Source organism: Moschus berezovskii, chromosome X (genome assembly GCF_049115385.1).
Source record: "Moschus berezovskii isolate FMDL1 chromosome X, NW_MosBer_1.0, whole genome shotgun sequence".
Classification (NCBI taxonomy): Eukaryota; Metazoa; Chordata; class Mammalia; order Artiodactyla; family Moschidae; genus Moschus; species Moschus berezovskii.
The window spans coordinates 30,546,394-30,574,079 of record NC_142488.1 but is presented as its reverse complement, the minus strand read 5'-3'; the positions used below and the strand labels follow the sequence as shown (position 1 = coordinate 30,574,079).

Genomic DNA, 27,686 nt, shown 5'->3' with positions numbered 1-27,686 from the left:
ATCCCCTAGCAACCACCTGCATCCCCATGATCAAGGATAGCTCAGCCCCATGTCTGCGTCATGGTCTGCAGGAAGTAGAAAAGGACCAAAAGGCGAATATATCTGTTCTCCTCAGGTTTTGACTAAGAAGTCACACACATCCTAGCACTCTGGCCAATATTTGATGACATGCCACACCTAGTTAGAGGAGAGGCTGGGGACCGTGGTTTATACGCTGGGTAGCCAAAGAGTCCCCTCAACTGTCTGTGAGTATAAAAACAAAAGTGGAGAAGAATAGATATTGAAGGACTAGCAGTCTTTTCAGTGGCTAGTTTTTTCTAGGTACCAAGGTGAACGCTTTAGATTCCAGATCCATTTTTAAAATAGGTTTTTGGATGAGATTATTTAAAAGTGTAAATATACACATGTATCTAACACACATGTCTGTACAGTTGATATACTGTTCTTAAACAGAATGTCTAAGCATGACATTGCATTTCTATGGACAGTCTGTAATAGTGAACCACGCCAACTTTGCTGATATTGAAAATCACAGACAAGTAATAGTAACTGTAAAGGGTATAGGGTTCAAGGAGTGGATGTGGCACATGCCTTCTTGTAGGAAATACTGATGTCAGCTTTATTTTTTGCTCAGTTTCCTCCATCTTATAAAAGAGAGTCTGCATCACCACCTGGAATGTGTCACATGGTTGCCTTTCTGCTGTCCCCATCTTCCGTATGATTTTGGTATCTGTGTCTTGAAGGCATCATTTTGAACTTTACATCTGATTTCTGATTCACCGACATAATGGGGTCCAGGTGTTTTCTTAGTAGTTTCAAAACCATTGACTCTGAATTTGTAGAGATGAACACAAGAAAAAAGTAATTTTTTTAAAAGGCAAAGTTGCTCAGCTGAACTGTGCTCTGAATAGAAATAACTTTGGTCAACTTATCAACTCCTTTTAACTTTCTTTAAATGGACCCATCTTGGGAGGGGAGTTTGGGGCAGAATGGATGCATGTGTTTGTATGGCCGAGTCCCTTCTCTGTTCACCTGAAACTGTCACAGCATTGTCTTTTAATTGACTATCAGTCAGTTCAGTTCAGTTCAGTCGCTCAGTCGTGTCCGACTCTCCGCGACCCCATGAATCACAGCACGCCAGGCCTCCCTGTCCATCACCAACTCCCGGAGTTCACTCAAACTCATGTCCACAGAGTCGGTGATGCCATCCAGCCATCTCATTCTCTGTCGTCCCCTTCTCCCGCCCCCAACCTTTCCCAGCTACCCCAATACAAAATAATTTTAAAAATATAAATAAATGGACATATCTTATATACTTGGCATATGATAGCTGCAATAGAGTTACTATAATAATTTGAAATTATAAATCCTTCCAGGTGATGAAGGAGATTTGAGTTAGAATGGTAGTTCAATGAATTTATTTATGAATCTGGAATATTTTACTTATTTTTATTGATATAATTAACATATAGCATCATATTAGTTTCAGATGTACAGCATACATGTGATTTATGTATATATTGCAAAATGATCATCACCCTAAGTCTAGTTAACATCCATCACCACTCTTAGCTATAATTACCTTTTTATTTCAGTTTAAATAAGTTATACTAGGATATCGGCTTCTTAGGTGGCACTAGTGGTAGGGAACCCACCTGCCAATACAGAGGCATAAAAGATGTAGGTTTGATCCCTGGGTTGAGAAGATTCCCCTGGAGGAGGGCATGGCAACCCATTCCAGGTAGTTTTAGTGGGAGGCAGGAGGGGTGAGATCCAGAGGATGTCCAGATATGCTTCAGGGCAGCCTCAAATCAAGCCCTGCACTGGGAAGATCTCCTGGAGAAGGAAATGGCTACCCACTCCAGTCTTCTTGCCTGGAGAATCCCGTGGACAGAGGAGCCTGGTGGGCTACAGTCCATAGGGTTGCAGAGAGTTGGACACAACTGAGCGACTGAGCAGAAAGCACATATTAGGATACTTTGCAAAAGCACTGTTTCATAGATTCTGTTTCTTCATAGTAGAGATTTATCAAATTGTGCTAAGGATGTGTGTTTTAGAGTCTAAAAATCCTAGTTTTAAATACTAGATCAGCCAATTACCTTTGGCACCAATTTTTCTGCTTCTGTTTCCTCATCCTGCTATTTTCTGTCATCCTGACCTGTTGTGGTGAAAAATGATAGAATGCACATTAAGTGCTTAGCAAATTGACTGACACTAAGTGCCCAATAAATAATGGCAGCTGTTGTTATTGCTATTATAGATGTAGTTGTTGTTGTTGTGTTGTTGTTTTAATATTGCCATACAGCAGGCCATAATTTTTCCTAGATCCTCATTAGGGCTTAACTTGGAACTGAATTTCAGGCACGAGCAATATTAAAAATTACCTATTTCTGGAATCATTAGACTGAATGTCATGTACAGTGTTGCGTGATGGATTAATTCCTCATTAATCACTTCTGTAATCATTTTTCATACTTTGAATAATACCCTGGTTTACATGTTGTATCTTGGAGGAAACACAGTGGAAATGTGGCAAGAATATTTCCAGATACTAATCCTGGTTCCTCTGAACTGTTCCTCTATTATTTAGTAAAAGAACCACTTGGTTATCCCTCTGTAATCCTTTAGCTTTCAAATAATCTTTCACTGAAGGATAAAAAGATTATAGAATACACCAAACAATTCACCATTCATGCACTAACTTGAGACTCTATAAAAACGAAGTATGACACGTTTAAAGGAGCCAAGTGATAACATTTTCAAATGTACTTTAAGCATTTATACATTGAAGAACAATAAAACTGTTTTTTATCCAGGTTAAAACTCATAGCACATTTTAAGGTTGAATTTGGGGAAGTTGCCAAAATAGATGAGTTTCAACAGAAATATAAAACCGCTCAGTGATAGATTGTGCCCTCTGGAAGAGTCCCAGCTATTTTTCTAAGAGCTTTGTGGTTTGCTGGATTGCTGGTTTCACTACCTATATGTTGCCATTTGATGACTTATCTCAGTTTGAATTGCCAAAATCATGCTTCTAAAAATACACACAGCTCATTCAACTGTGTTTCCTCATAAAAACCATTTGCCATTTCAATGAACATTGGTCCCCAAATACAGGCATCACAGAGCATTTCTTGGAAACCAGAATATGCTGAGCATTTTATGTGCCTCATCACATATACTGTTTTAAGCAGCCCTACGGAGATATAGTTTTATTTTCTTTGTTTTACAGATGGGGAAACTGAGACATGGAGAAGTTAAGTAACTTGCCCAAGGTCAGATAGATAGCAAACTGGATTGTAAAAATATTTACGTCTGGAGTAGTATCAGGGCTATCACCCTCCATTTTATTATGACAATTTCTGTCACTGGAAATGAGTTTCCAGACATTTGTCCTGGACATCAGAGGACTAATACATATACCCATTTGTCTTTCCTCCTTACTTTACTTTACCCCTCTCTACTCCTTCACCTTTATACATTTGCAACATCTTCAAGGAACATAGTTGACAATATCTAGTAATTCTTCATGCAAAAGGGTAGTAATTAAGCCTCTGGAGCATGTGGATAATGTTGAACAAATTTTAGTGTTCCTAATTTTGAAAACAACTAGAATTGTTTCATCCATTCATTGTTATGCCTCTCATCTGAATCATTATTTGCCCAGTGTACTGTAGAGAAACATAAACTACTGTTATAAAGATGGAAATTAAAATAAGATCAAAGCATAGGGAAAAAAATTAGTTCTAGTTGATGATACTGGCACTTCCATTCATGAAATGATTGGTATTGCTTACACATCACTCTTTTTTCTTTTCAATAAAGAACAAAGATCAAGCTTCCTAAAAAGAAAAATTCTTTACTGTAATATGTATGAATTAGTCACAGGCTAAGGTCAAATACTACCTCATGCGACGAGTTGACTCACTGGAAAAGACTCTGATGCTGGGAGGGATGCTGGGAGGGATTGGAGGAGAAGGGGACGACAGAGAATGAGATGGCTGGATGGTATCACCGACTTGATGGACATGAATTTGAGTGAACTCCGGGAGTTGGTGATAGACAGGGAGGCCTGACGTGCTGTGATTCATGGGATCGCAAAGAGACAGACACGACTGAGCGACTGAACTGAACTGAAGGTCAAATATGTAACAGTATGACAATGAACACATATTTTGAGAAACTAAAACCAAAAGCAACAAGCCTCTCTGTGTGTCCTTGTTTGTGTCAAAATTCTGTTTTAAAGATGAATATAAAGATGTTCTTCCAAGGGTTTTATTGCAAATGTGCACATGTGGAATTCAGCAAATTTCTACTTTCATGGGATTACTTGTACTGAAATTCTGGAATCATTTCCAGTTTTGTTCCATGAACTATAAAATTTTTTTTCATCATGATGCAGAACATGCATATACATTTAACAGACATACATATATATGCATACTTGAAACAGAAAATCACAAAACAGTCTAGTCCTTAAGATAAATTATACAGACTGGTATTTTATTCTTTTTATTTTTAAATAGATTATTCTTGATCATCACCACTGAAATGATTAAAAATCACTGATGGATCACGACTTACAAATTTGAAAAACAGTGGTCTAGACAAAGAAAAAATTATTTACAGCCTAACTGACAATTTTGACCATAATCAAGTATATATGTAGAATTGATTTATGGATATAAATAATGAGTTATTTGTGTAATTTCACACAGCCTATCTGTTTGAATTTAGCTTTAATATGGCTGTCTTTGCAAAGTTTTTGTTTTATGAATATCCTCAGACAAAACTTTTAGATTCAGAATTTATGAGTGCTAGACAGCATGTCCTTGAGTATAAAGATTTGCCTTCTAAAATTTTCTCCAAAAATTCAAGCCTCTGTAAATATCAGTAAATCATGAAGTGTTTACTTTTTTAATCTAAGTTGTGCAATGGTAAAATATAGTGTTGTGTTACTTGAGTAATAGTGTCATTTGCAATTTATCATTTGCAGAAGATTATTTGAACTCAAGATTGTTAGTAATTTTTAGAACTTTTAAATGGGAGCTAGGTTGAGGTTCCGGTTTCAGAAAGGTTTCATTTAATTGATGTTTACTCTTAGATGTTTCCTGGGTAATTTTTTAAAATAGGAATTTTCTGGCCCTTGAAATTTGAACAGTGAGTTAAGAAGGTAACCTTGGAGCAGGCTATGTTTGCAAATGGTTCTTATGCGTAGAAAATCTAATAATAATTAGAGCTATCAGCTACTGTATTGGGTTCTTATGTAGGTTCAGGCATTCTGCCAAATGCTTTATATACTCTCCTTTAATTCTTACAGCAATCTTAGTAAAGTATTATATTATTGTTCTCATTTTACATAGGAGGAAGCTAAGGCTAATGATGCAGCTAAGTAACTACCAGGGTGACAAGACCTCAGCTCCAAGTCAAGATCCAAAAACTGATTGACTCCAGAGTCCCTGGGTTTTATAACCGCTTTCTACTGTTCACAATAAATGTCCTGTCTCTTCTCACCTATAACGCAGGGAAGACACACTATCCAGGATTTGATTGTACTTTCCCCCACCTATACCCAGGGCTACCGATTTGTATAGTGCAGTGAAAAACAAAATTTGGAGCCCCTTGTTCAAAAAAGCAGGAAGGAAAGTGCTGTTCAAATGACCAAAATATAAAACTGTTTCCTTTATTCTGTGGTCTTTCTCTCAAATTGACATCATGTTTTTTATTTGCTATTCAACATCATACTGAGTAAAGAAAATTAAAATTTTAAAGTATTAGCGTGAGTTTTACTGCCCATTGTTATATTGTGCAATTGCAGTTGTAAAAGCAAATATAAGATCATTTAAATTAAGCGGAATCACCAGCATTGCACAATTTGTATTTCAGAGCTTATATATGCATCTCTGTTTCATTCTTAACGTGAAAACATTGTACAACTAACTCAGCTGTGTTTATTTCACTGCTTGATAGGTGCACTTTCTACTTATGTTCTGTGCCTTCATCTTACTGAAAAGTAAGGAAGGAGTTGAGAGGAAAGGAATCTTGCCCTATCTTTCTTTCTCTGTCATCGGTTGTAGCATAAATGGTTGGCTAACACAGGAAAGAAATATGAGTATGAAAGGATACGATTAGATTCGTTGGTTGTTCTTATTTTTTTTTTTTTTTTGTTAGCATTGCTTTCTTTCTACATTGGAAGACAGTTCTGGTCAAACAGAAACCATGATTTCCTGAGGCTGTCAATGCCATCCATCATTCAGTCATACACACTTTCACTCAATGGGAGTCTTCTCAGCTCCCACATATTGTGGGTCCACCAGAATTCTAGGCTCAGAGGACACCAGAAACACTATATGCAAATGGGGAAGAGACAGATAATGTACCTGTCTCCTCTGCTCATATGCATACTTTATCACTCCATTGAACTTAGAAAACCCAAGTTCAAGGATAGAATTATTAAGACTTTTAAGGCGGCAATGTCAAGAAGCAGATAAAACAAGCAAGGGATCATTTGAGCATTGTACAACTGCTCAGGTTTCCCAACCATGAGGCTATTTCTGTCTACACACATTGCGCAGGCTATCTTTTTGTGACTTTTTCCCTCCTACTGATGACTTTTAATTTATTATTTATATTATTTGGGGGTAGAGGAAAAGAATACGTCATGGAGGTTGTTCTAACCCCTAAGAACTTCAGAACTTGCCTTGACCTTGGGGAGGGCCCATGAGACTAGCTCTCTTGCAACACTTATATTCTGTGAGATCCTGAAGTTGGATAATTTTGACTTAACAGGCTGACATATTGCTGCCAGTTCTCTAGAAACAGATACGAATGCATCCTTTGATGAAAATATTACACCAAAGACTGCCTCTATGCTTTTTCATCCTAAAGGATTTAATAGTTCAAGAAATTTACCATATTAAAGTTTCAAAATTGTAGCATTTATCAGAAGAGCACAATTAAGTTGGTGCTGGCAGCTCAGTGGGAGAGAAGGCCCAGAATTGCTGGGGACTGGAAATTCAAGGCAGACATGGCAGAGAAGAACCATCAGAAAGATGCATTTTCTCTAGCAAGATCATGACCTCCCTCCCCCCACAAGTAGCTTCTTGTGGTTCTACACTGCCATTTTTTTCCTTTGCAAAATCCCATTTGTTAGGGCCCAGTGCTTGCTTGCTATCTATAGGGAGTTCAGAAGATTCCTCTCCAAATATTTTTCCAATGTTTTTGCCCTGACTACTTTATTTGCCTGTGTCCCTTACCTCAGCAGGAAACCCTCTTGAGTGTGGTCCTCCTCAGGATTTCTAAAGCCCAACCACCTACCATGCATGTGCTTGACCTAAAGAAAAATTTATGCAGATGCTCCTATTTGTTCTGATTTTTTTAATATTAATAATTGCCTTAAGGTTGAAGCAGCAGACACGTAGGTTATCCCAAGAGCTATCTCCTATCAGTTGGTAGTAATGGTTCCATAGCTCCTGAATCTCTGCAAGCACACAGCCAGGTTTAGAGGTCACTATTCCATTCTGTCATCTATTTCTGCTTCATTGACTATGCCAAAACCTTTGACTGTGTGGATCACAATAAACTGTGGAACATTCTGAAAGAGATGGGAATACCAGACCACCTGACCTGCCTCTTGAGAAACCTGTGTGCAGGTCAGGAAGCAACAGTTAGAACTGGATATGGAACAGACTGGTTCCAAATAGGAAAAGGAGTATGTCAAGGCTGTATATTGTCACCCTGCTTATTTAACTTATATGCAGAGTACATCATGAGGAACGCTGGGCTGGAAGAAGCACAAGCTGGAATCAAGATTGCCAGGAGAAATATCAATAACCTCAGATATGCAGATGACACCACCCTTATGGCAGAAAGTGAAGAGGAACTCAAAAGCCTCTTGATGAAAGTGAAAGAGGAGAGTGAAAAGTTTGGCTTGAAGCTCAACATTCAGAAAACAAAGATCATGGCATCTGGTCCCATCACTTCATGGCAAATAGATGGGGAAACAGTGGAAGCAGTGTAGACTTTATTTTTTTGGGCTCCAAAATCACTGCAGATGCTGATTGCAGCCATGAAATTAAAAGACGCTTACTCCTTGGCAGGAAAGTTATGACCAACCTAGATAGCATCTTAAAAAGCAGAGCCATTACTTTGCCAACCAAGGCTATGGTTTTTCAAGTGGTCATGTATGGATGTGAGAGTTGGACTGTGAAGAAAGCTGATCACCGAAGAATTGATGCTTTTGAACTGTGGTGTTGGAGAAGACTCTTGAGAGTCCCTTGGACTGCAAGGAGACCCAACCAGTCCATTTTAGAGGAGATCAATCCTGGGTGTTCATTAGAAGGACTGATGCTAAAGCTGAAACTCCAGTACTTTGGCCACCTCATGCAAAGAGTTGACTCACTGGAAAAGACTCTGATGCTGGGAAGGATTGGGGGTGGGAGGAGAAGGGGACGACAGAGAATGAGATGGCTGGATGGCATCACCGACTCGATGGACATGAGTTTGAGTGAACTCCGGGAGTTGGTGATGGACAGGGAGGCCTGGCGTGCTGTGATTCATGGGGTCGCAAAGAGTCGGACACGACTGAGTGACTGAACTGAACTGAACTGCTTCCATTCTGTCAAGTACTGTCTGCTCTATAGGTCTCTTGAGGTCTCCATTGCTTGGCTTGAGGTTGCAGAAGGTATGGACATGCACTGTTCTCCATAGGAATCCTTTCTCACCAGATTTCTTCAGTCTCCTTGTTTCCTCTTATATACCTTAGAGCTTGGTAGTAGATGAAGGAGGGTGGCACAGTTTTGTGGTCCCTTCTTAGCAATTCCTTCATAGGTGGCCTGGATCTTTGCTTTAGAATTATGAACACTTTGTAACCAGGATTTTCAGCTTTAGGATCCCAGGAGAAATTACAACTGTTGAGAATCTCAGCTGACATCCTGCTAAATAAATTTGATAGCAAATACTTTATATTTTGCTTTGCCTAAGATATTGACTTATTATTTAAACCATGATCTTCTGGAAATAAAGGGTTAATTCATAGAAGTCATTGTCCCACTAGAAGTTTCAGATGTATGAATGAAGTATTTTTTTTTTAATTATACCTTTCCATCACTTATTTTTTTATTGATAACTTTTCTGGTCTGGAGGTTTTCAAAAATATTTCATGAGGGGCTCTTGGGAAGAGATGTTTCCTTTACTGTCATTGTAAAAATTGCATAAATATAATACCAACAATGTATATGTGAATTAAAAAGTTTGCCTATGGATGAAAATCTGTGGCATTTAGCATTAAGAGATAATGTACCAAATCACTCCTATAGTAATCCAGAGAACTTTAATCAATATTAAATTGAAGTGGATTCCAGCTGCCATTTGAGAATCTGTGTGTTTGTGAGGATGTTAAAATGAAGGCTCGTTATTGTGTATGTGTGCTGTCCATGTCTCTGATAATGCAAGTGGACATTTCTAGCATTTTAAATATTCCATTCGATTTATCATTTAATGTATTGGAACAGCCTTCAAAGATACTAATTATATAACACCCAATTTGTTTTATTGTTCAGCGTTTAGAAGCTCCTGAAGACAAGTCATTTGGCAGTCCATTGATGGAGACTGAAGTAAACCTGGACAGTTACCAGACAGCTTTAGAAGAAGTACTCTCATGGCTCCTTTCAGCTGAGGATACATTGCAAGCACAAGGAGAGATTTCTAGTGATGTAGAAGAAGTGAAAGAACAGTTTCATACTCACGAGGTAAAAGCAAAACATTGATTAATAGGGCAGATGACATAATGATAATTCCCTCTGTTTTCCTCAGTTACTCTATAAGATCCTTGTATTCTGATAATTTAGTGTTCATTTTGAGATGGAAGCAAGATAAGTGTTCATGCATTTGGCTTTCCAGTAGGCAGCTTTGGAAGTTTTCCTTTGGAGAATAACACTTTGAAGGTGCTGAGACTTGATTTTGCCAGAGGCTCCTATAGGAATATGAAAGGCCTGCTCCTTTGTCTTGGGTCAAGGTCAATGCTGAGATAGAACTTACACTCCAGAGTACCTAGGGGATATCAGGCTGCACTGCCTCCTCAGTCGGAGACTTCTCCTGGGATGACACACTTACTTGGCCTTCTCCCTTCCCCTTTCCTGTTTCCTGCTGCTTCTGCTCCATTGAAGATCTCCCTGGGGATCTCTTTCTTATATAAGTCCTGATCTCAGGCTCTGCTTCTGCAGAAAGTGACCTAAGCTACTAATATCCATTAATTCATATTATTAACAGTATTGGATTTACTGGGAATAAACTTTAACTGGGCTACAAATTTAAAATTGCAAAAAAAAGAGATTCAAAACCATAATGATTTCCATAATATGTCAACTCTTATCACCTTCTTTCTTTGTCAGGGATACATGATGGATTTGACATCCCATCAGGGACGGGTTGGCAATGTTCTCCAATTGGGGAGTCAACTGATTGGGTCAGGGAAATTATCAGAAGATGAAGAAACTGAAGTGCAAGAACAAATGAATCTTCTAAATTCAAGATGGGAATGCCTCAGGGTAGCTAGCATGGAAAAACAAAGCAAGTAAGTCTGTTTTTAATTTCTATAAGTATCAAGTTTTAGAGTCTTAATAGTGTCTTGATTCAGTCCCTTGCTTAAGTTAGGATTCTCAGTTTTTTTCTAAAGTATGCAACTCTTCTTCAGGGTCATTTTGGTTAGGTTTTCATGTCCATTACCTTGTGGTTTTCACTTTGGTAATTGAAGTGGAGCTATTGGAGAGAAGGACCACTATCTATAGAGCTGTACTTTAAAGGTCACCAAATTTGTTGTCATAGTTAATATTGTCCAAGCTTTCCCCTAAAATTAAAATGTGAATATAGAAGGCATGGACATTTGCACAGGAAATCATGCACATAAAATCACATATTAGGTACAGTTGATAGGAAACTTATCTTCTGAAGGTAAAGCTCATGAAATATTTAATAGTTTTTCACATGTTTATGGAAATCCTCTTGAAAAAAGTTTCTCATCTGTGTCTGGAAATCCTTCTTCAAGTACTTGCATGTGAATTATCTTAAATATATATATTGACTTAATAAAAAAATGTTGAGACATTTTTGAAAATGGCATATTTCTTATAAAGGTAACAAGTGAATCTCATCATTTTAGGTGTGTTGGTTTGACTTATTTTGTTAGGTGTGTGTATCCATGTAGAGCTTATTGAGACAAGTTGATTTATTTTTAAATGAAAAGAAATGGCGTGCCAACTGTGGATTTGAATACATTAAGCTAAAGAAATTGTCCAAGTGTCTTAAGTTTACTTAGCTATTATTTTTGAAGATTAAATCCTTTAAAAGAGGACCAAAGAAACTCACTGGGTGTGCTGGGAGGATTGTTATTCTAGTACTAAATTATTGTGTGATAATAGGGAGGGGAAAAGCACATTTTAAAGCTCATGTATTTTGAACGAATAAATAAAACATATATAAGGTAGAGTTTTCACAAATATTGGTATTCACAGCCAGGAGATATTGGTCTATACATATTGACATTTTCCCCAGCTGTGATCATTTGGAGGATTGTAACAAATTCTAGAGGTGAGAAGTATAATGGCTATATTATAACTATTAACTCTCCTCCCAATCATGCATAGGCTTCCCTGATAGTTCAGTTGGTAAAGAATCTGCCTGCAGTGCAGGAGACCCCAGTTCAATTCCTGTGTCAGGAAGATCCACTGGAGAAGGGATAGGCTACCCACTCCAGTATTCTTGCGCTTTCCTTGTGGCTCAGCTGGTAGAGAATCTGCCTGCAATGCGGGAGACCTTGGTTCGATCCCTGGGTTGGGAAGATCCCCTGGAGAAGGGAAAGGCTATCCACTCCAGTATTCTGGCCTGGAGTCACAGAGAGTCAGACACGTAGGAGCGACTTTCACTTTCACTTTCTGCTCATGCCCAAGGCTCACCTAGTTTAAGCCACCCATTTTTCATCATGGATCATAAGACTGAGAGCGTCCTGCTTGTGGTCGTATGCCAGCATTCTTCAGGTCACGACTTTGGTTTGCACCCATTCGTGCAACTTAAACAGAGTAACTCGGGTAAAATTTGCAAGTCTTTAAAATCCTAGCTCCTGCTTTACTGCATTCCCATAGTGGCACCACTGTCTTTTCCTTCTTGCTTTCTGTTTTCGCATCTTCTTCTGGAGGCTAAATACATTCTTGTTCCTCATTCTCTTTTTTCAATAGGGCTAACAATATGGGATTAATTATTCATACAAACAATTAATTTTATCTTCAGACTGAGTAGATAAAAGGTGGATTCAGCCTACAATTAAAACCCCAAGTTTTTAATGCTATTATGCCATTTAAAAATTGGTTAATTAAAAAAAAATACCTTGTTAAAGAGGTATCTACCATTAGATGATGAATGATAGCACACACACATACATGGATGAGACCATGTACATACACACGTGTGTGTGTAATTTGCTCACACCCATCCCACTGGAGGATGAGAAACCTAAAATGGCAATATCACTAAGCTAAGATTGACATCAAAAATAGTTTGTCCTTAGGGAAGTTTTAAGGACTTTGGTTGGTATTTAAGCTTTTAGAATGATTATCAAGAAGGTAAGGGCAGCCTCTTAGCTGGCATGGCTTTTGCTAAAACATAGTTTTTAAAATGAGACACTAATGTGTAAATGCTTGTAGCATATAAACTAGTCTGGACAATTTGTTGAGGTACACATACACAAAGTATTATTTAAGACAAGCAAATTCAGAAATCTCTTGTAAGTTTGTAAATAACAGTCTTACATACCACTTTCACTAACTTTGTGGATTTTCATGAATAAAATTCTAAAGGTGATTAGCCATTATGCAAACTATCCTAGACCTGAATTTTGATAGATTTTTTAGAGGAAACAAAAAGCTGATTATCACAATAGGATGTTGTCAAATTAAAAAAAATAATTTTAGGTTCTATTTAATCCTTTAGTACATTGCTACTTGTTCAGCTTATACTTTCATGGCCATGTTGATGATTAGCTTCAATTTGGAGCATTACCTGCTATTTCCATTCATATGATTACTTAGGAGTAGGAAAGCATAGTAGACCGACAACAATAAAAAATGGATTATTCCACACCTTTCAGTTTGTTCCTCCAAAGAAAGAAAGGGTATGGATAGACATAGTCAAAATCCATTTTCCCTGCCTAAGCATAGATTCAGGGAGAGATTAAGGTTTGTTTAGGTAGATGAGATATAACCAAAGCCAGTTATAATTCTAAAGTTGTTGTCTTATTCAGTCAGTTCAGTTCAGTTCAGTCACTCATTCATGTCCAACTCTTTGTGATCCCATGGATTGCAGCACTCCAGGCTTCACTGTCAATTACCAATGCTGAAAGTTTGCTCAAATGCATGTCCATCGAGTTGGTGATGCCAACAAGCCTTCTCATCCTCTGTTGTCCCCTTCTCCTCCCACCTTCAATCTTTCCCAACATCAGGGTCTTTTCAAATGAGTCAGTTCTTCGCATCAGGTGGCCAAAGTATTGGCGTTTCAGCTTCAACATCCAATGAATGTTCAGGACTGATTTCCTTTAGGATAGACTGGTTGAATCTCCTGGCTGTCCAAGGGACTCAAGAGTCTTCTCAACACCACAGTTCAAAAGCATCAATTCTTCGGAAATCAGCTTTCTTTACAGTCCAACTTTCACATCCATACATGACTGCTGGAAAAACCATAGCTTTGACTAGATGAACCTTTGTTGGCAAAGTAATGTCTCTACTTTTTAAAACACTGTCTAGGTTGGTCATAGATTTTCTTCCAAGGAGTAAGCATCTTTTAATTTCATGGCTGAAGTCACCATCTGCAGTGATTTTGGAGTACAAGATAATAACATTTTGTCACTGTTTTCATTGTTTCCCCATCTATTTCCCATGAAATGATGGGACCAGATGCCATGATCTGGTCTTATTACAAAAGTAAAAATAAATAAATAAAAATAAAATGGCTGGGAATGCAGATAATCTGATAACTAAAATCTATGAATATTTATACTTGTCAATTTTTAGTTTCATCTAAGAGCATGTCTATGTACAATATCAAATTACATTTAATATATATTCATTGAGATATATTACAGTATATATCAGGTTTCCCAGATGTCACTCATGGTAAAGAATTCACCTGCCAGTGCAGGAGACACAAGAGACTTGGGTTCAATCCCTGATTCAGAGAGTTTGATCCCTGGGTGAGGAAGATCCTCTGGAGTAGGAAATGGTAGCCCACTCCAGCATTCTTGCCTGAGAAATTCCATGGGTAGGGAGCCTGGTGGGCTAACTACAGTCCATGGGGTTGCAAAGAGTTGAAAGTGACTGAGTGACTATGTATGTAACACGTATGTATGTATGTGAAAAGTGAAGTCGCTCAGTCGTGTCCGACTCTTTGCGACCCCGTGGACTGTAGCCCACCAGGCTTCTCCATCCATGGGAGTCTCCAGGCAAGAGTACTGGAGTGGGTTGCCATTTCCTTCTCCAGGGATCTTCCCAACCCAGGGATCAAACCCAGGTCTCCCGCATTGGAGGCAGACGCTTTAACCTCTGAGCCACCAGGGAAGCCCCCATGTATGTATGTAGGTATCTGTATCTACATCTATGTATGTATCTATAGCTGCATCTATCTATATACACATGAATGTTAATAATAATATTAATAAATATTAGTGGAGTGCCTCAAAATACCATCTACATTTCAAGGCACTGGGTATACAGTAATGAATACAAAAGGCAAGGTTCCAGAAACTACAGTGTCTCACATCCAGTAAAATAAAAAAAAAAACACACACACACAAGAAAAATATCAGATAGGAATATGCTTTTTGAAGAAGTTAAGTTAGTGTGATAGAGCCTGAGGGGCCTCTTTTGCCTGTGTGACCCAAGAATGTTGTTTCTAGGTTGGTGCCAGTTAATTTCAAATATGAATGACAAGGAAGAGTCACCATTTGCAGATCAGGAGGAAGTACACTTCAGACAGAGGGAAAAACTCATACAGGGGCCCTAAAATAGGGACACTCTGGATTGTTAGAGAAACCAACAGGCAGTTGTGGCTGGAGAGTTGCAGGAAGGAAGATTAGATAGCTGAGGTACGAGATGGTGTTGAAATCTATCGATAGGTAGGGGTCTTGTCATGTATGGCAGTGTCAGGGTAAAATCAAGGACTTTAAGATCTAGCATACATGCAACAAAAAGTCATCAGAAGGTTTTAAGTAGGGGAAAAACAGGTAAAGAAAATATTGGTAATGCCACTGGAAGAAGACAGGACAGTTGTAATACCAGTACCAGGTAAGAGATAATATTGACAGTATCTCTTACTATTACTTTCCTGATAATAGCCCAGGTAAAAGGTGCTAGTATCTTATGCCAGGGGGTAGTTGTAATCATACATGTGTTTACGATCTTACCCCAGTCACTAATGTATAAACCATTTGTGCTGTGTTTATTTTCCTTTTTGCCTTTCTAGCAGTCAAGATTCCTCCTCCCCACGCCAGGAAATAGGCATCCTTGCCTCATACATATAGATGCTACCTTTATACAAGGTTGTAGCTAGGGAATTTATCCTAGAAGCCATTAACAATTTCCAAACAAAATGAGAAGTTTTAAAAACACAGAGGTAACAAAATGCTCTCATTTCCCACTTATGCTCAGTCGACTCTAATTTGCCTAAGGGATAATGTCTCCCTTTCTCCAACTCCTATTTATGTGAACTAGGTGACATCCTTCTCCTCTGTGTTACTCAGTTATTGATTGCTGACACACCTCTAAAAAATACTGGCCAAGACAGGGTATAAAAAGTAGATTGTGGACTTGAAATTATTATGAAGTATAAAGAATGATCATCATTATAAATGACTAGCCATGGGTTAATTATTTTAACCATACTATGTAACTGTGCCTATGTGAAAGTGTTAGATGCTCAGTCGTGTCCGACTCTGCAACCTCATGGAGTGTAGCCCGCTAGGCTCCTCTGTCCGTGGGATTTCCCAGGCAAGGATACTGGAGTAGGTAGCATTTCCCTTCTCCAGGGGATTTTCCCCACCCAGGGTTTGAACCCAGGTCTCCTGCACTGCAGGCAGATTCTTAACCATCTGAGCCACTAGGGAATATATATATATATTTTTTCACTTTTCCCCCTCCAGCTTGTTCTAATTGCCTTGCTCATTTTTTCCCAAGGACTTGTTTGTGGATGTTTTCTCCGGGGGAAAGGGACCATGAGCAGGGTGATTGAAATTATATTTGAAATTATAATTTGATTATTGAACCATTTAAAAATATTCCTTGAAAAGGACATAAACATATAGATGCTTCTTCTGTTCTCCCTGTTTTATTCTGTTCTCATTTGATTCTTCCCTTATTAATTTCTTTTCTCTCCAATTCTGATATCTTTGTGAACATGAATTCATAATGAGATAATGAAGCAAAAGCTAATACAATAAAGAACTTTTAAAAGATACTTCTAGCCACCACTACTTTGGCACAAACATGCTACTATCAGTCAATTATCAATCTTTAACAGTGATTATGAGATTGAAATGAAAGAACTAAGTTCCATTGATTGCATAATTAAAATAATTAAGACAAGACAGGATCTATTGACATGCTCGAGTTGGAACCTTCAGACGAGTAGGCAAAATGATTTTTGTTTTGTTTGATTTTTATGCTGCAGAATACGCTTTGGGTGGTGGGAGGTGAGGGACAGAGAAGAAAAAGACAAAACTTCCTACTGTGGAAGGACAAGAAGACTATTGGCATAGGGACAACAGAAGATTTTCTTCTCTATGAATAAACTAATTAATTTGATTGAAAAATGTAACCTGCAGAGAGCAAAAGAAATTTACTGACATTTTTACAAGGACTCATAAAGATAAGCACAGCAAGTTCCATCAACTTCTCTGATAACTGTGGTTAGGACATGCAGGGGGAAACTAAAACCTTTGTGGTGGTGAGGGAAGAAAAATGAAGGCAAGTCAGTAAGGAGGCCAAGTGAAGTTATGTTCTGGTTTATATCAGCAGGAGGAGAGATATGAATAGTATCTGGGCAAAAATATAAACCATAACATGGGAAATAATTGTGAATCACCATCAACACTTTGGAGAGAAAAATATTTCTAACAACTCTGGCTCATCTTTTTTATTTTCCTTTTAAATTTCTGTTTCAACCTGGAAATGAGATAACATATGTTTTCTCCCAAGTGAAATGACTAACACATGGCACATGTGAATATATGAATGAATGGATCAATGAATGAAAGTGTTTCTTAAGTAGTTCTGTTAAATGAATTGACTGCAGTGAACTTTTTAGCAGAGTATAATCTTAGTCTCTTACTTGCCATTCTATAATGCTGTTTCATGAATTCATTTTTTTCTAATCATATTAGAATTCCTTGCAGATCAAGGTAGTTCAAGAACCACTAGCAACAACATCACCAGAGAGCTAATTTAAAATGCAGACTCTCAGGCCTCACACTGCATGATCAGAATCTACAGTTTAATGAGATCTCAGGTGATTCCTAAGTCCCTAGTTTTTCTATCAATTGAGGTGGGTCAGAAACTCTCAAAATGGTGCTGGTGATGTCTCATTCAGTACTCAGATGTTGCCATCATCTCTCATGGCTCATTGATAAATAGCAAGATTCTTGTGAAAGAATATACAACAGACAATGTGAGAGTATTGACAATTCATTGGTGGCCTAATAAGTAACAGTTATTAGCATATAGTAATTTGATCAGGTTCAAATCAATATGATGGTCCATGACAACCTTTTTTATAAATAATGCTCAGTTAAAATGTAGACATGACTTGTTCCAATAATATAAAGTATGTGACTCTCATTAAATTATGAGTAGGAAAGCCAAATCTCTAGAATCATAGAAATGAGAGTCGAGTGTAACATTTTTTGGAACAGTGCTTTTTCACAGAGATAAATAATGGTAATTAGAAATTAAGCTTAATTATTCATTCATCTGTCTAACTAACAATTCTTATCTCCTATGTTCTCTGCACTGTTATAGATACTGGGGAAGTATCAGTGGACAAAACAGACTAAATCTTTGTCTTATTGAGCATGCCTTCTTCATGGGAGGAGACAGTTGAAAATATGTAAAATATGTATATCATTGGAGCAGGAAATGGCAACACACTCCAGTAGTCTTGCCTGGAGAATCCCATGGACAAAGGACCTAGTGGGCTACAGTCCTGGGGGTCGCAAAGAGTCAGACATGACTTGGCGACTAAACAACAACAGCATGTATACCATAGCACATGGCTTTAAATGATGGAAAAGACAGGAAAAAGAAAGCAGGGAGTAGATTTAAAGAATGAACCATTGAATTACTGTGCGTACTTGGTCAGTTAGGGAAGGCCTCCCTCTTAAGGTAATATTTAAGGGGAGGCCTGATCACAGGGATGGAACAGTCATGCTGATGGCTATGACAAAGGAAAGCAAATATAAAGATTCCAAGGCAGGAGTGAGCTAGGCGTGTTTGAGAAACTGTGTGCCAGGTAAAATGACACCATTCTCACTTATGGCTAAAAAAAATGATGCTAATTAAATTAGTGAACTGTCTTTACATGAGAACATTTAATGGAAGTTGATGTTTTTATATTATAATTTTAATTCTGATGTTTCTGATTAGAAAAGTGTATACATTTTTGTACTATATCTTTTTATATCTGATAATTGATACTATTTATGCATTCAAGAAATATTTATCATGTGTCTAGTGTGTGCCAGATATTATAGAGTGACATAATTTTTGAAGTTGAGAGTGGGCTTCTATTGTCGTATAAATGATTATGATCTCAGAATGTCACCATACCTCATTTTCACTAGAGATAATTTAAACAGATTTCTAATCATTGTATTTGAGTCCTCTTTGGTTTGTGATGACATCTGGGAGTTTCATCACTCATTTTGTAAGTATTGAATCAGGAAGATTGTCTTGAGTGTCTCTTTAATGTATTTGCCACAAGAAATCTTTTGCATCCAGCCATGCAGCTTCTTTATTATGTTACTGTTTTGAATGTAAACGTGCAAAATGCAAATAGATGTGTTAGCATTTTTAACTTTCATTTTGCTCTGGATAGTTGAAGAATGTCAATAATTAAACTGTTGTTGAGCTATATGGATGGAGGGATAACATAGATCAGTATTTTGAAAACTGTATTTATGTTTCACAGAATCCTTTTAAACACAGTACTATTTTTCACACTCCATTTTGCGGGAAAATAAATACTAATACATGTTTGATTTTGAGGGAGTGTGGATACTTTCATTTCTGTTGAAAGGCAAACTTTGCAGGTGAGTTCTTTCTAAAATATTTCCTGTGAGACTGTTGAATTAAGACTGTGCTCTCCCAAGACGGGATTGCAGGGTGTAATAGAATGGGAACGATGAGAATTAGTGGGAGCTCTGGGAAAATGCATCTGACCTGATCTCTGTGCTTTCTCCCCTGACCCAAGATAGCAGTGCACCTATTAGGGGGAGTGCTGATGCTGTAAAGAAGAGAATGAACATTCATTTTGGTGGGAAAAAAAGAAACCCTTCATAGGGTGCTGTTAGACTTTTATCTTCCATTTATTCTCCAATGGAAATTCCTACTATTCCAGTGCCTATGATTTAGAAACAGAAAACTACTGACCAGTGTCAGACTTTACAAGTGGGTCTTTGAAGATGCCATTGGGACTTGGAGGAGAGAGGATGGATGTTTTTGAGGCAAGGAGGTGCAGGGGAGCAGGAGGGATTAACCACCTGCAAAAATGCTGGTGATAGACTTGAAATGTAGGGAACTGGCGGAGATTGGTGGTGGAGATAGTGACAGTAGAGGGGGTAGGGTAGAGGTGACAGTGGTGGTGAAAGTCTTATACGTTTGGGGTCTCTGTTTTATTGGATGCTTAGTTTTGAGCTTTATGTTTCACAGGGCATTCAGTGAGCTTTGAGAAATGTTCTAAACTATGAGAATTGAAAAATATGGATGTACTTCATATGGCCCATTCATTACTGCCATATGACAAAAAGCCTTTATGTGTTTGTACATGTGTTATTGAAACTATTCTTTAAATTTACCAATATTGCATTTCTATTTTAAAGCAATGTTGGCTTTTATGGCCAGGGGTTTATCAGGTTTTCTGATTCATACATTTAATGAAACGTTGCAAATGTTTAAAATGTCTGGTCACCTTATGTTTGAACAAAACTGGGTCTCAAAGTGTATTGTGGTTTCTATCATTAATGGAAATCTCACGCTAAGGGATTTGACTCTCCTCATTTAAGTCAGAAAAAAAGAGTAAAATTATCTGTTAATAACAAAAATTGAGAAAATCCTACTGACCTTTTATTTTTCTGTTTTTCCTTCTTGATAATCACTGACATAAATGAAATGAGGAATATATTTAAAAGTTATCTCTAAAAATGAAGTAACATTAGTAAGGTAGTATGTCTTGTGCTGTGTGCTCAGTTGTGTCCAACTCTTTGCAACCCCATAGACTGTAGCCCACCAGGCTCCTCTTTCCATGGGATTCTCCAGGTAAGAATACTGGAGTGGGTTGCCATTTCCTCCTTCATGGGATCTTCCAGATAAGGAATCAAATCCATGTCTCTTGCTTCTCCTGCATTGGCAAGTGGATTCTTACTACTAGTGCCACCTGGACAGCATGATGGTGAAGCAGACCCCTGGGCCACAATGCCCAATTCCCACCCCCCCAAACCCCCCATTCCTTGCTTTTTGACTCAGGTAAACATTTGTTTACCCATCTGTAAATTGGGGCTAATAGTATTTCCTGTATCATTAGGATTGATGGTAATACCTCTATTGTCTGGCAAACCTAGACAACATATTAAAAAGCAGAGATATCACTTTGCCAGCAAAGGTCCACATAGTCAAAGCTATGGTTTTTCCAATAGTCATGTACAGATGTGAGAGTTGGAACATAAGGAAGACTGAGCACCGAAGAATTGATGCTTTTGAATTATGGTGTTTGGGAAGACTCTTGAGAGTCCCTTGGGCTGCAAGGAGATCAAACCAGTCAGTTCTAAAGGAAATCAGTCCTGAATATTCATTGGATGGACTGATTCTGAAGCTCCAATACTTTAGCCACCTGATGGGTACATATGACTCATTGGAAAAGACCCTGATGCTGGGAAAGATTGAAGGCTGGAGAAGGGGACAACAGAGGATGAGATGGTTGGATGACATCATCGACTCAATGGACATGAGTTTGAGCAGGCTCTGGGAGATGGTGAAGGGCAGGGAAGCCTGACATGCTACACTCCATGGGGTCACAAAGAGACAGACAAGACTGAGCAACTGAAAAACAACAAGAGCAGATCTAGAATAGAAACTGCTTCCCTGGTAGCTCAGCTTATAAACAATCTGCCTGCAATGCAGGAGACCCTGGTTTGATTCCTGGGTCATGAAGATCCCCTGGAGAAGGGATAGGCTACCCACTCCAGTATTCTTGGGCTTCCTGATGGCTCAGCTGGGAAGAAATCTGTCTGCAATGTGGGAGACCTGAGTTCGATCCCTGGGTTGGGAAGATCCCCTGAGAAGGGAAAGGCTACCCACTCCAGTATTCTGGCCTGGAGAATTCCATGGACTGTATAATCCATGGGGTTGCAAAGAGCGAAAGTGAAAGTCATGACTGAACAATTTTCACTTTCTAATGGGCACTACTGTTTAGGGAATAAATGCTTCCCCCAAGTCCAGCAGAGTCTCTGTGAAGCAAATCCTATGTTTGCATTGATCTCTTTTCTGTTCATGAAGGTGATGTTCCTGCAGTGGATGTGAGGTGGGAGACAGACCTCCATATACAATTATTTGAAAATGGTATTCCTTAAGGTGCTTTTTACTGCCCCTAACAAATAACCGGACTCAAAGTGGTTTGCAGCATTGCTTCCTGAAGTGTGATCCATACACCAGTACCATTGGCATCCTCTGGACATTTGCTAGAAATGAAGAATCTCAGCCCCCTCCTCAGACACACTGAGTTAAAATCCATTAGGACATATTCCCAGGTGACTTATATGCACATTAAAGTTTGGGAAGCACTGGTTAAAGCCATAGGATATCTATCATCTTATATTACAATAAATCTTCAGTTGGAGTGACTCCAAACCATTCAGTCTGTGACTCAGTTGTGTCCTCAGAGTGGCAAGCTCTTTCCGTGTTTTGGCTTCACTAGTCTCCATCTGTCCTCAGCTACTTTTACAGTGTGAGGCTGGCTGCAGCAGTTCGTCCTGTCATATCCTGACATGCTTCTGTCTCTAGACTTTGTCAGGACTGTCTCCTGTCTGGAGCTATTTTATTCCAATTCAGCTGCCTCCTCTCTCGAGTGCCAGTCATATATTTATGCTCCATTCTCCCTTTGATTTTATGTCCCTTTCTAAATAACCACTTGAAAACCATAAAATGAAACCAAGAAAAATGCAAACTCTTTCCTTGCCTGTGGTGGTAGATTTTTATTTTATGAATTTGATAAATTTCCCTAATTTATTTGCATCTTGAACGTTAGTTGGAAATGAAAGTATTGTTTTTACAGAATAAAAACCTCAAACACCAGCAATTTCATATGACCCAACCTAGTATAACATTTTATCAATAAAGAAGGAAATGATTCAAGGTTAAGAGCACAGACCTGAGTCACAGCTTAGCATTTATATACTGACTTACATGTCACTGAGATACACTGAGCAAGTTCTTTAACCTTTCCAAGTTTCAGTGTCCTCAGAATTGAAATAACAGTATTAACTACTTCATTAAGTGATAATGAAGACAAAATGTAATCTTTAAGTGTTTTTCAAGCACAAGTTAATCATGCTCCACTTTCACAGTTTCTCTTATCTCTGCACTTGTCTTTATCATTTTATATTTAATACTTTTCCTTAAAATAGTAAATTTATACTTAATTTTTGTTGATTTTTCATCCTAAGCTATATGATCTCTTATATACATTAAAATCATATATATATACACACTGTATATAAATATGTATGTGTATATACACACATAAGCTCAGTGTGTGTATATGCACACACACACTAAGACATCCCCCAAGAGGATGGAATGATGCTGTTGTTTCAAGTGACCACACTTTGAGAACCATTGGTCTAGAGAGGAAAAGCAGGGATTTCTTTGGCTAGGATACAGTGATGTGATTGTACCAGTCATTAAAATATTGAACCACGCAGGTTCCATACTGAGTGTCCCATTATACCATTTTCCACCCAGCCATGCCAGCCCCTCCTCCAAGAACCTTCAGCTCCATATTTTTAAATTCCACCTATAAAAGATGCAATACCTGAGAAAACACTTTTTGGTACATCCATTCTTTGTGGTTAGTCTCTGAGTCTAGGTTCATAAGGTGAAATCACTGTTAAACATAAAAGGTTACTTGAGGTTCAGACTTCACATTTTCAGGCAGAGCTCGAGAAATTTCCCAGAACTCATGGGTTAGTGTAGGGTATGACATTGTGATGGCTCAGATGGTAAAGCATCTGTCTACAATGTGGGAGACCCAGGTTCGATCCCTGAGTTGGGAAGATCCTCTGGAGAAGGAAATGGCAACCCACTCCAGTACTATTGCCTGGAAAATCCCATGGACAGAGGAGCATGGTAGGCTACAGTCCACGGGGTTGCAAAGAGTTGGACATGACTGAACCACTTCACTTCCATTTTCTTTCACTTTCATGACATTGTATAACTCTCCCACACCTTATATCATTAAACTGTATTGGCCTTCCTGGTCCTCTAATGCCTTAGGAAATTTGCACAGGGGATTCCTTCTATTTAGAAACTGTTTACCCCATCCTCTTCACCACCTTCTTTTACTTAAGACTTTAGAGTTATTAAAATATTAGTGCTTCAGAAAAGTCTTTCCTTACGTCATGAACTCAATTAAGTTACTTTCATTTCATAGCATGATCGCAATTATAATTAATTAATGGCCTCATGAACTATATATTATCTGTGACCCCCATTCAGAAGGTAAGCCCCATGACTGGAAGGGTCTTTGTTGCTTCACCGTTCGTAGTATCTAAGTACTCAGTAATTCCACATTTAATAAGTATGTGACTCAGTTCTTCAAGTCTCAACTCTCAGGCTCTGTGTTGTGTAATGACATCATTTGTAAAGAGCCCAGGTCAACGTGTAGCCATTTTTATGTCCCCTGTGAATGTATACAAATATAACTATAATGATTTCCTCATACTATTATGATTGTTGACATAGACATTTCCTTAAAAGTCTCTAATCTACTCGAATATGAGGATGTTTTCTTTTGTCCATCTCTAACAAATAGGAGTTTCTAGAATAGATGTGGAACCCAGTGAATATTTGTTGGATGACACATCTCTCCAAAAGTTAAAAAAATGATATTTTAAAATTAAATTCCTTATTAACACTAACACATGTATGTTTGACTTGAAACATTTCTTTAACTATAAATAATAATATGAAATGTTTTTCTTTAGTTTCTGAAATGTGACATTTTTAGCTCAATGTAAGGACAGACCAGGCTGGAAAAACAGCAAACACAAGGAATTATATTGCAGCCAATTCTCATGAAATCTTATTATCAAGTCGGTTCTCAAGGGATGGACTGAACCAATAAAGTAAAAGATTTATATACCTTGCAATGCCAGGATGGTGTTCATTGTCTAAGAAACTTAAACTAGTAACTTTTGAGTTTTTGCTTCCACTTAAATGGATGCTTTATGTTGTTTCCCATAAAAATAAAATGTCTACTTTTTCTGTTTGATAAACGAAAGCTCATTCTCATAGACTTCTGATTACAATGTGCCTCAGGGAACCTGTGTCTCTAAAAGGTTAAAGCTGTAATGATAAATGGTATAATTTTAAACACTCTCAGTTATGTGTGTATTTTGTATGTTTAAATATGTTGATTAATGGAAATTTCTGGTAAAAAATTTATAAATAAGAATAATAAATAATTGAAATTATATCTTCCTTATTGACATTTTAAGAGCACTGTGCAGTATACCATGGTTCTCAAAAATGCTTTAAATATGTCTTCGTAAAGAATATTTACCTTACAATTTGTACTAACACTTCTATCTTGTCTCTCAACATTTTGTTGAATTAATAGATGAAATAACCTAAATTTTGCTTTTCATCTTTACTATGAAGTTGTGTGGTTTATAAGCAAGATGTCATCTCATGTCTGTGATGCCGATATTCACACTGAGAAGATTTAAGAACTTAGTTCTAAGGCATATAGCCATGATGTGAACTAAAACCAAGTGTTTGGACTTTAAATCCATTGTCCAGCCCACTAATGTGTACATCCTTGATAGAAAAAAAAAATACTCTTTCACTTATCTATTTGTGCATAACAAATGATTCCAAAACTGCAGCTTAGTACAAAAATTTATAATTACATCATGATTCTGTAGATCAAGAATATGATAGGGCTCATCTAGTTTGTTGTTCTGAGATTGTGGTATAGCTGGGGTCATTCATTGGGCTTCATTCATCAGGAAGCATAACTTTTAAGATTGCCTTTTATCCTCCAGAGTTACTCTCAGGATGGTCTCTAATCATTCAGTAGTAAGCTTGGGCTTCCTTACAGCATTGCAGCTGGGTCCCAAGAGACAGAATACAAATGGTGCTCATTCCCTTACAGCCTACACTTAGAACTTGTGTAATGTCATTTCTGCCATATTGTGTTGGTCAGAACAAATCACAAGGACAGTCCATATTCATGAGCATGGAACATTGACTCCATCTCTTAATGGCATGACAGAATTTGTAGCCATGTTTTATCACCACACATATATTAAAATAATGGACATAAAAGCAAACAATTGAGGATACATCACTAGCTCAATTACCAGAGATGGTGCTCACTTTATTTATCACGTTCGCGTTTAGTTAGCTGTGTGAAACGTTCTAAAACTTGGAATGTGTGTACGATCATGTGCTGAAGAACAAATACCTTCAGAGGTGATTGATGATGGGTTTTATTTACCTTCTTTCTTAATGTCCAACAAATGCCAACCCATGTTAACACACATTCAAATGTCAATAGTTTTACCTAGTGATAGGTTTAATAATAGTAAAGTTGTTTCAACAGAAGCAGTAATAGGTATCTTTCAAATTTTCAGTTTACATAAGGTTCTCATGGATCTCCAGAATCAGCAACTGAAAGAGTTAAATTCCTGGTTAACAAAAACAGAAGAGAGAACAAGGAAAATGGAAAAAGAGCCCCTTGGACCTGATCTTGAGGACCTGAAACGCCAAGTACAGCAACATAAGGTTAGTGTATTTTATGCTTTTTGCTTTCATCTGGAAAACAAACAGTGTATATGTGTATTACGTACATACACATGCCATGGTTTGCAGATAAGAAAGAACTAAAGCTTCAAATGAGAAAAGGTTTAAAATAATTCTTGCCTGATATTTTTGCAGTGTTTACTTTTTTGAATACAAAATAGCTAGACTTTTCATACTTGAAAAAAAATCAAATATATTACTGGAAGAGAACAATGCGGCTCTGTGATTTATTAAAATTTTGGTTTCCTGGAAGAGAGTCTCTGTAGGGATTACCTGAAAAGCAAATTTACGTAATAAGGCAAGATTTTTTTAAATGTGTTTTTACCTTCAATTCATAAGGTCTGCTTACAGCAGGCCAAGCTTAATGAAAAATGGACATCTGTAACATTGCTTTCCTGTCAAATATAGCATCTAATAATTTTAATATTTCCATCTTATCTTGTACATTTACGGTTATGCTCCCTGGTTACCTGCAAGTATTTATTGTTTCTGTGATTAGAATTTCTACAGAAATTTTCTTTTCAGCATCCATTTTTTTTTATTGAGGTGTAATTGACATATTCATTTCAGGTGAGCAACATAATGATTCAATATTTGTAATACTGCCAAGTGATCTGTGCAGTAAGTCTACAGTTAACATCCATCACCATATAAAGTTCAAAATCCTTTGTGTGTGTAAAGAGACCTTTCAAGATTTACATTCTTGGTACCTTTTAAATATGTACCTCAATATTATTGATTATAGTTACCATGTTATAGATTACATCCCTGTGACTTGCTTATTTTATAACTGGAAGTTTGTACCTCTTGAGCCCCTTCACCCATTTCACCTGGTGCCTAAGCCCCCTCCCCACTGGCAGCCACCATTCTGTTGTCAGTAAGTTTTGTTTTGTTTGTTTGTAATGAGTTTTAGATTACACTTTTAAGTGAAATCATACAATATTTGCCTCTGTCTGACATGTTTTATTACCATAATTCCCTCAAGATCATCCAGATTGTCACAAATGGACAAGATTTTATTATTCTTTTGTCTTTTTGTGGAATATATACAACATTCCAATATATATATACTCCACACATTCTTTATGCATTCATCCATCAATGATGAATTAGGAAACAACTCCTTAGGTTGTTTCCATGGCTTGGCTATTGTAAATAATGCTGCAATGAACATGAGGGTACGTATATCTTTTCAAGGTAGTATTTTTGTTTTCTTTGGATAAATACCCAGAAACGGAATTGCTGGATCATATGTTTTATTTTTAATTATTTTTAGGAATATCCATGCTGTTTTTCACAGTGGCTGTGACAGTTTACATTCCCACCTAGTGTGTTAGGATTCCTTTTTCTCTACAT

General features: G+C 37.6%; 1 protein-coding gene across 6 annotated transcripts in view; it reads left to right on the top strand.

Annotated features, from left to right (window-relative positions):
- DMD (dystrophin) overlaps window positions 1–27,686 on the top strand; it is a 2,246,075-nt gene that overhangs the window by 618,999 nt on the left and 1,599,390 nt on the right. For all 6 annotated transcript variants that reach the window (XM_055393453.2, XM_055393450.2, XM_055393451.2 and 3 more), the window contains 3 exons: window positions 9,561–9,749; window positions 10,392–10,573; window positions 26,162–26,312. In XM_055393453.2, coding sequence (XP_055249428.2) covers window positions 9,561–9,749; window positions 10,392–10,573; window positions 26,162–26,312 — 522 coding nt within the window. The remainder of the gene's footprint in view (window positions 1–9,560; window positions 9,750–10,391; window positions 10,574–26,161; window positions 26,313–27,686) is intronic.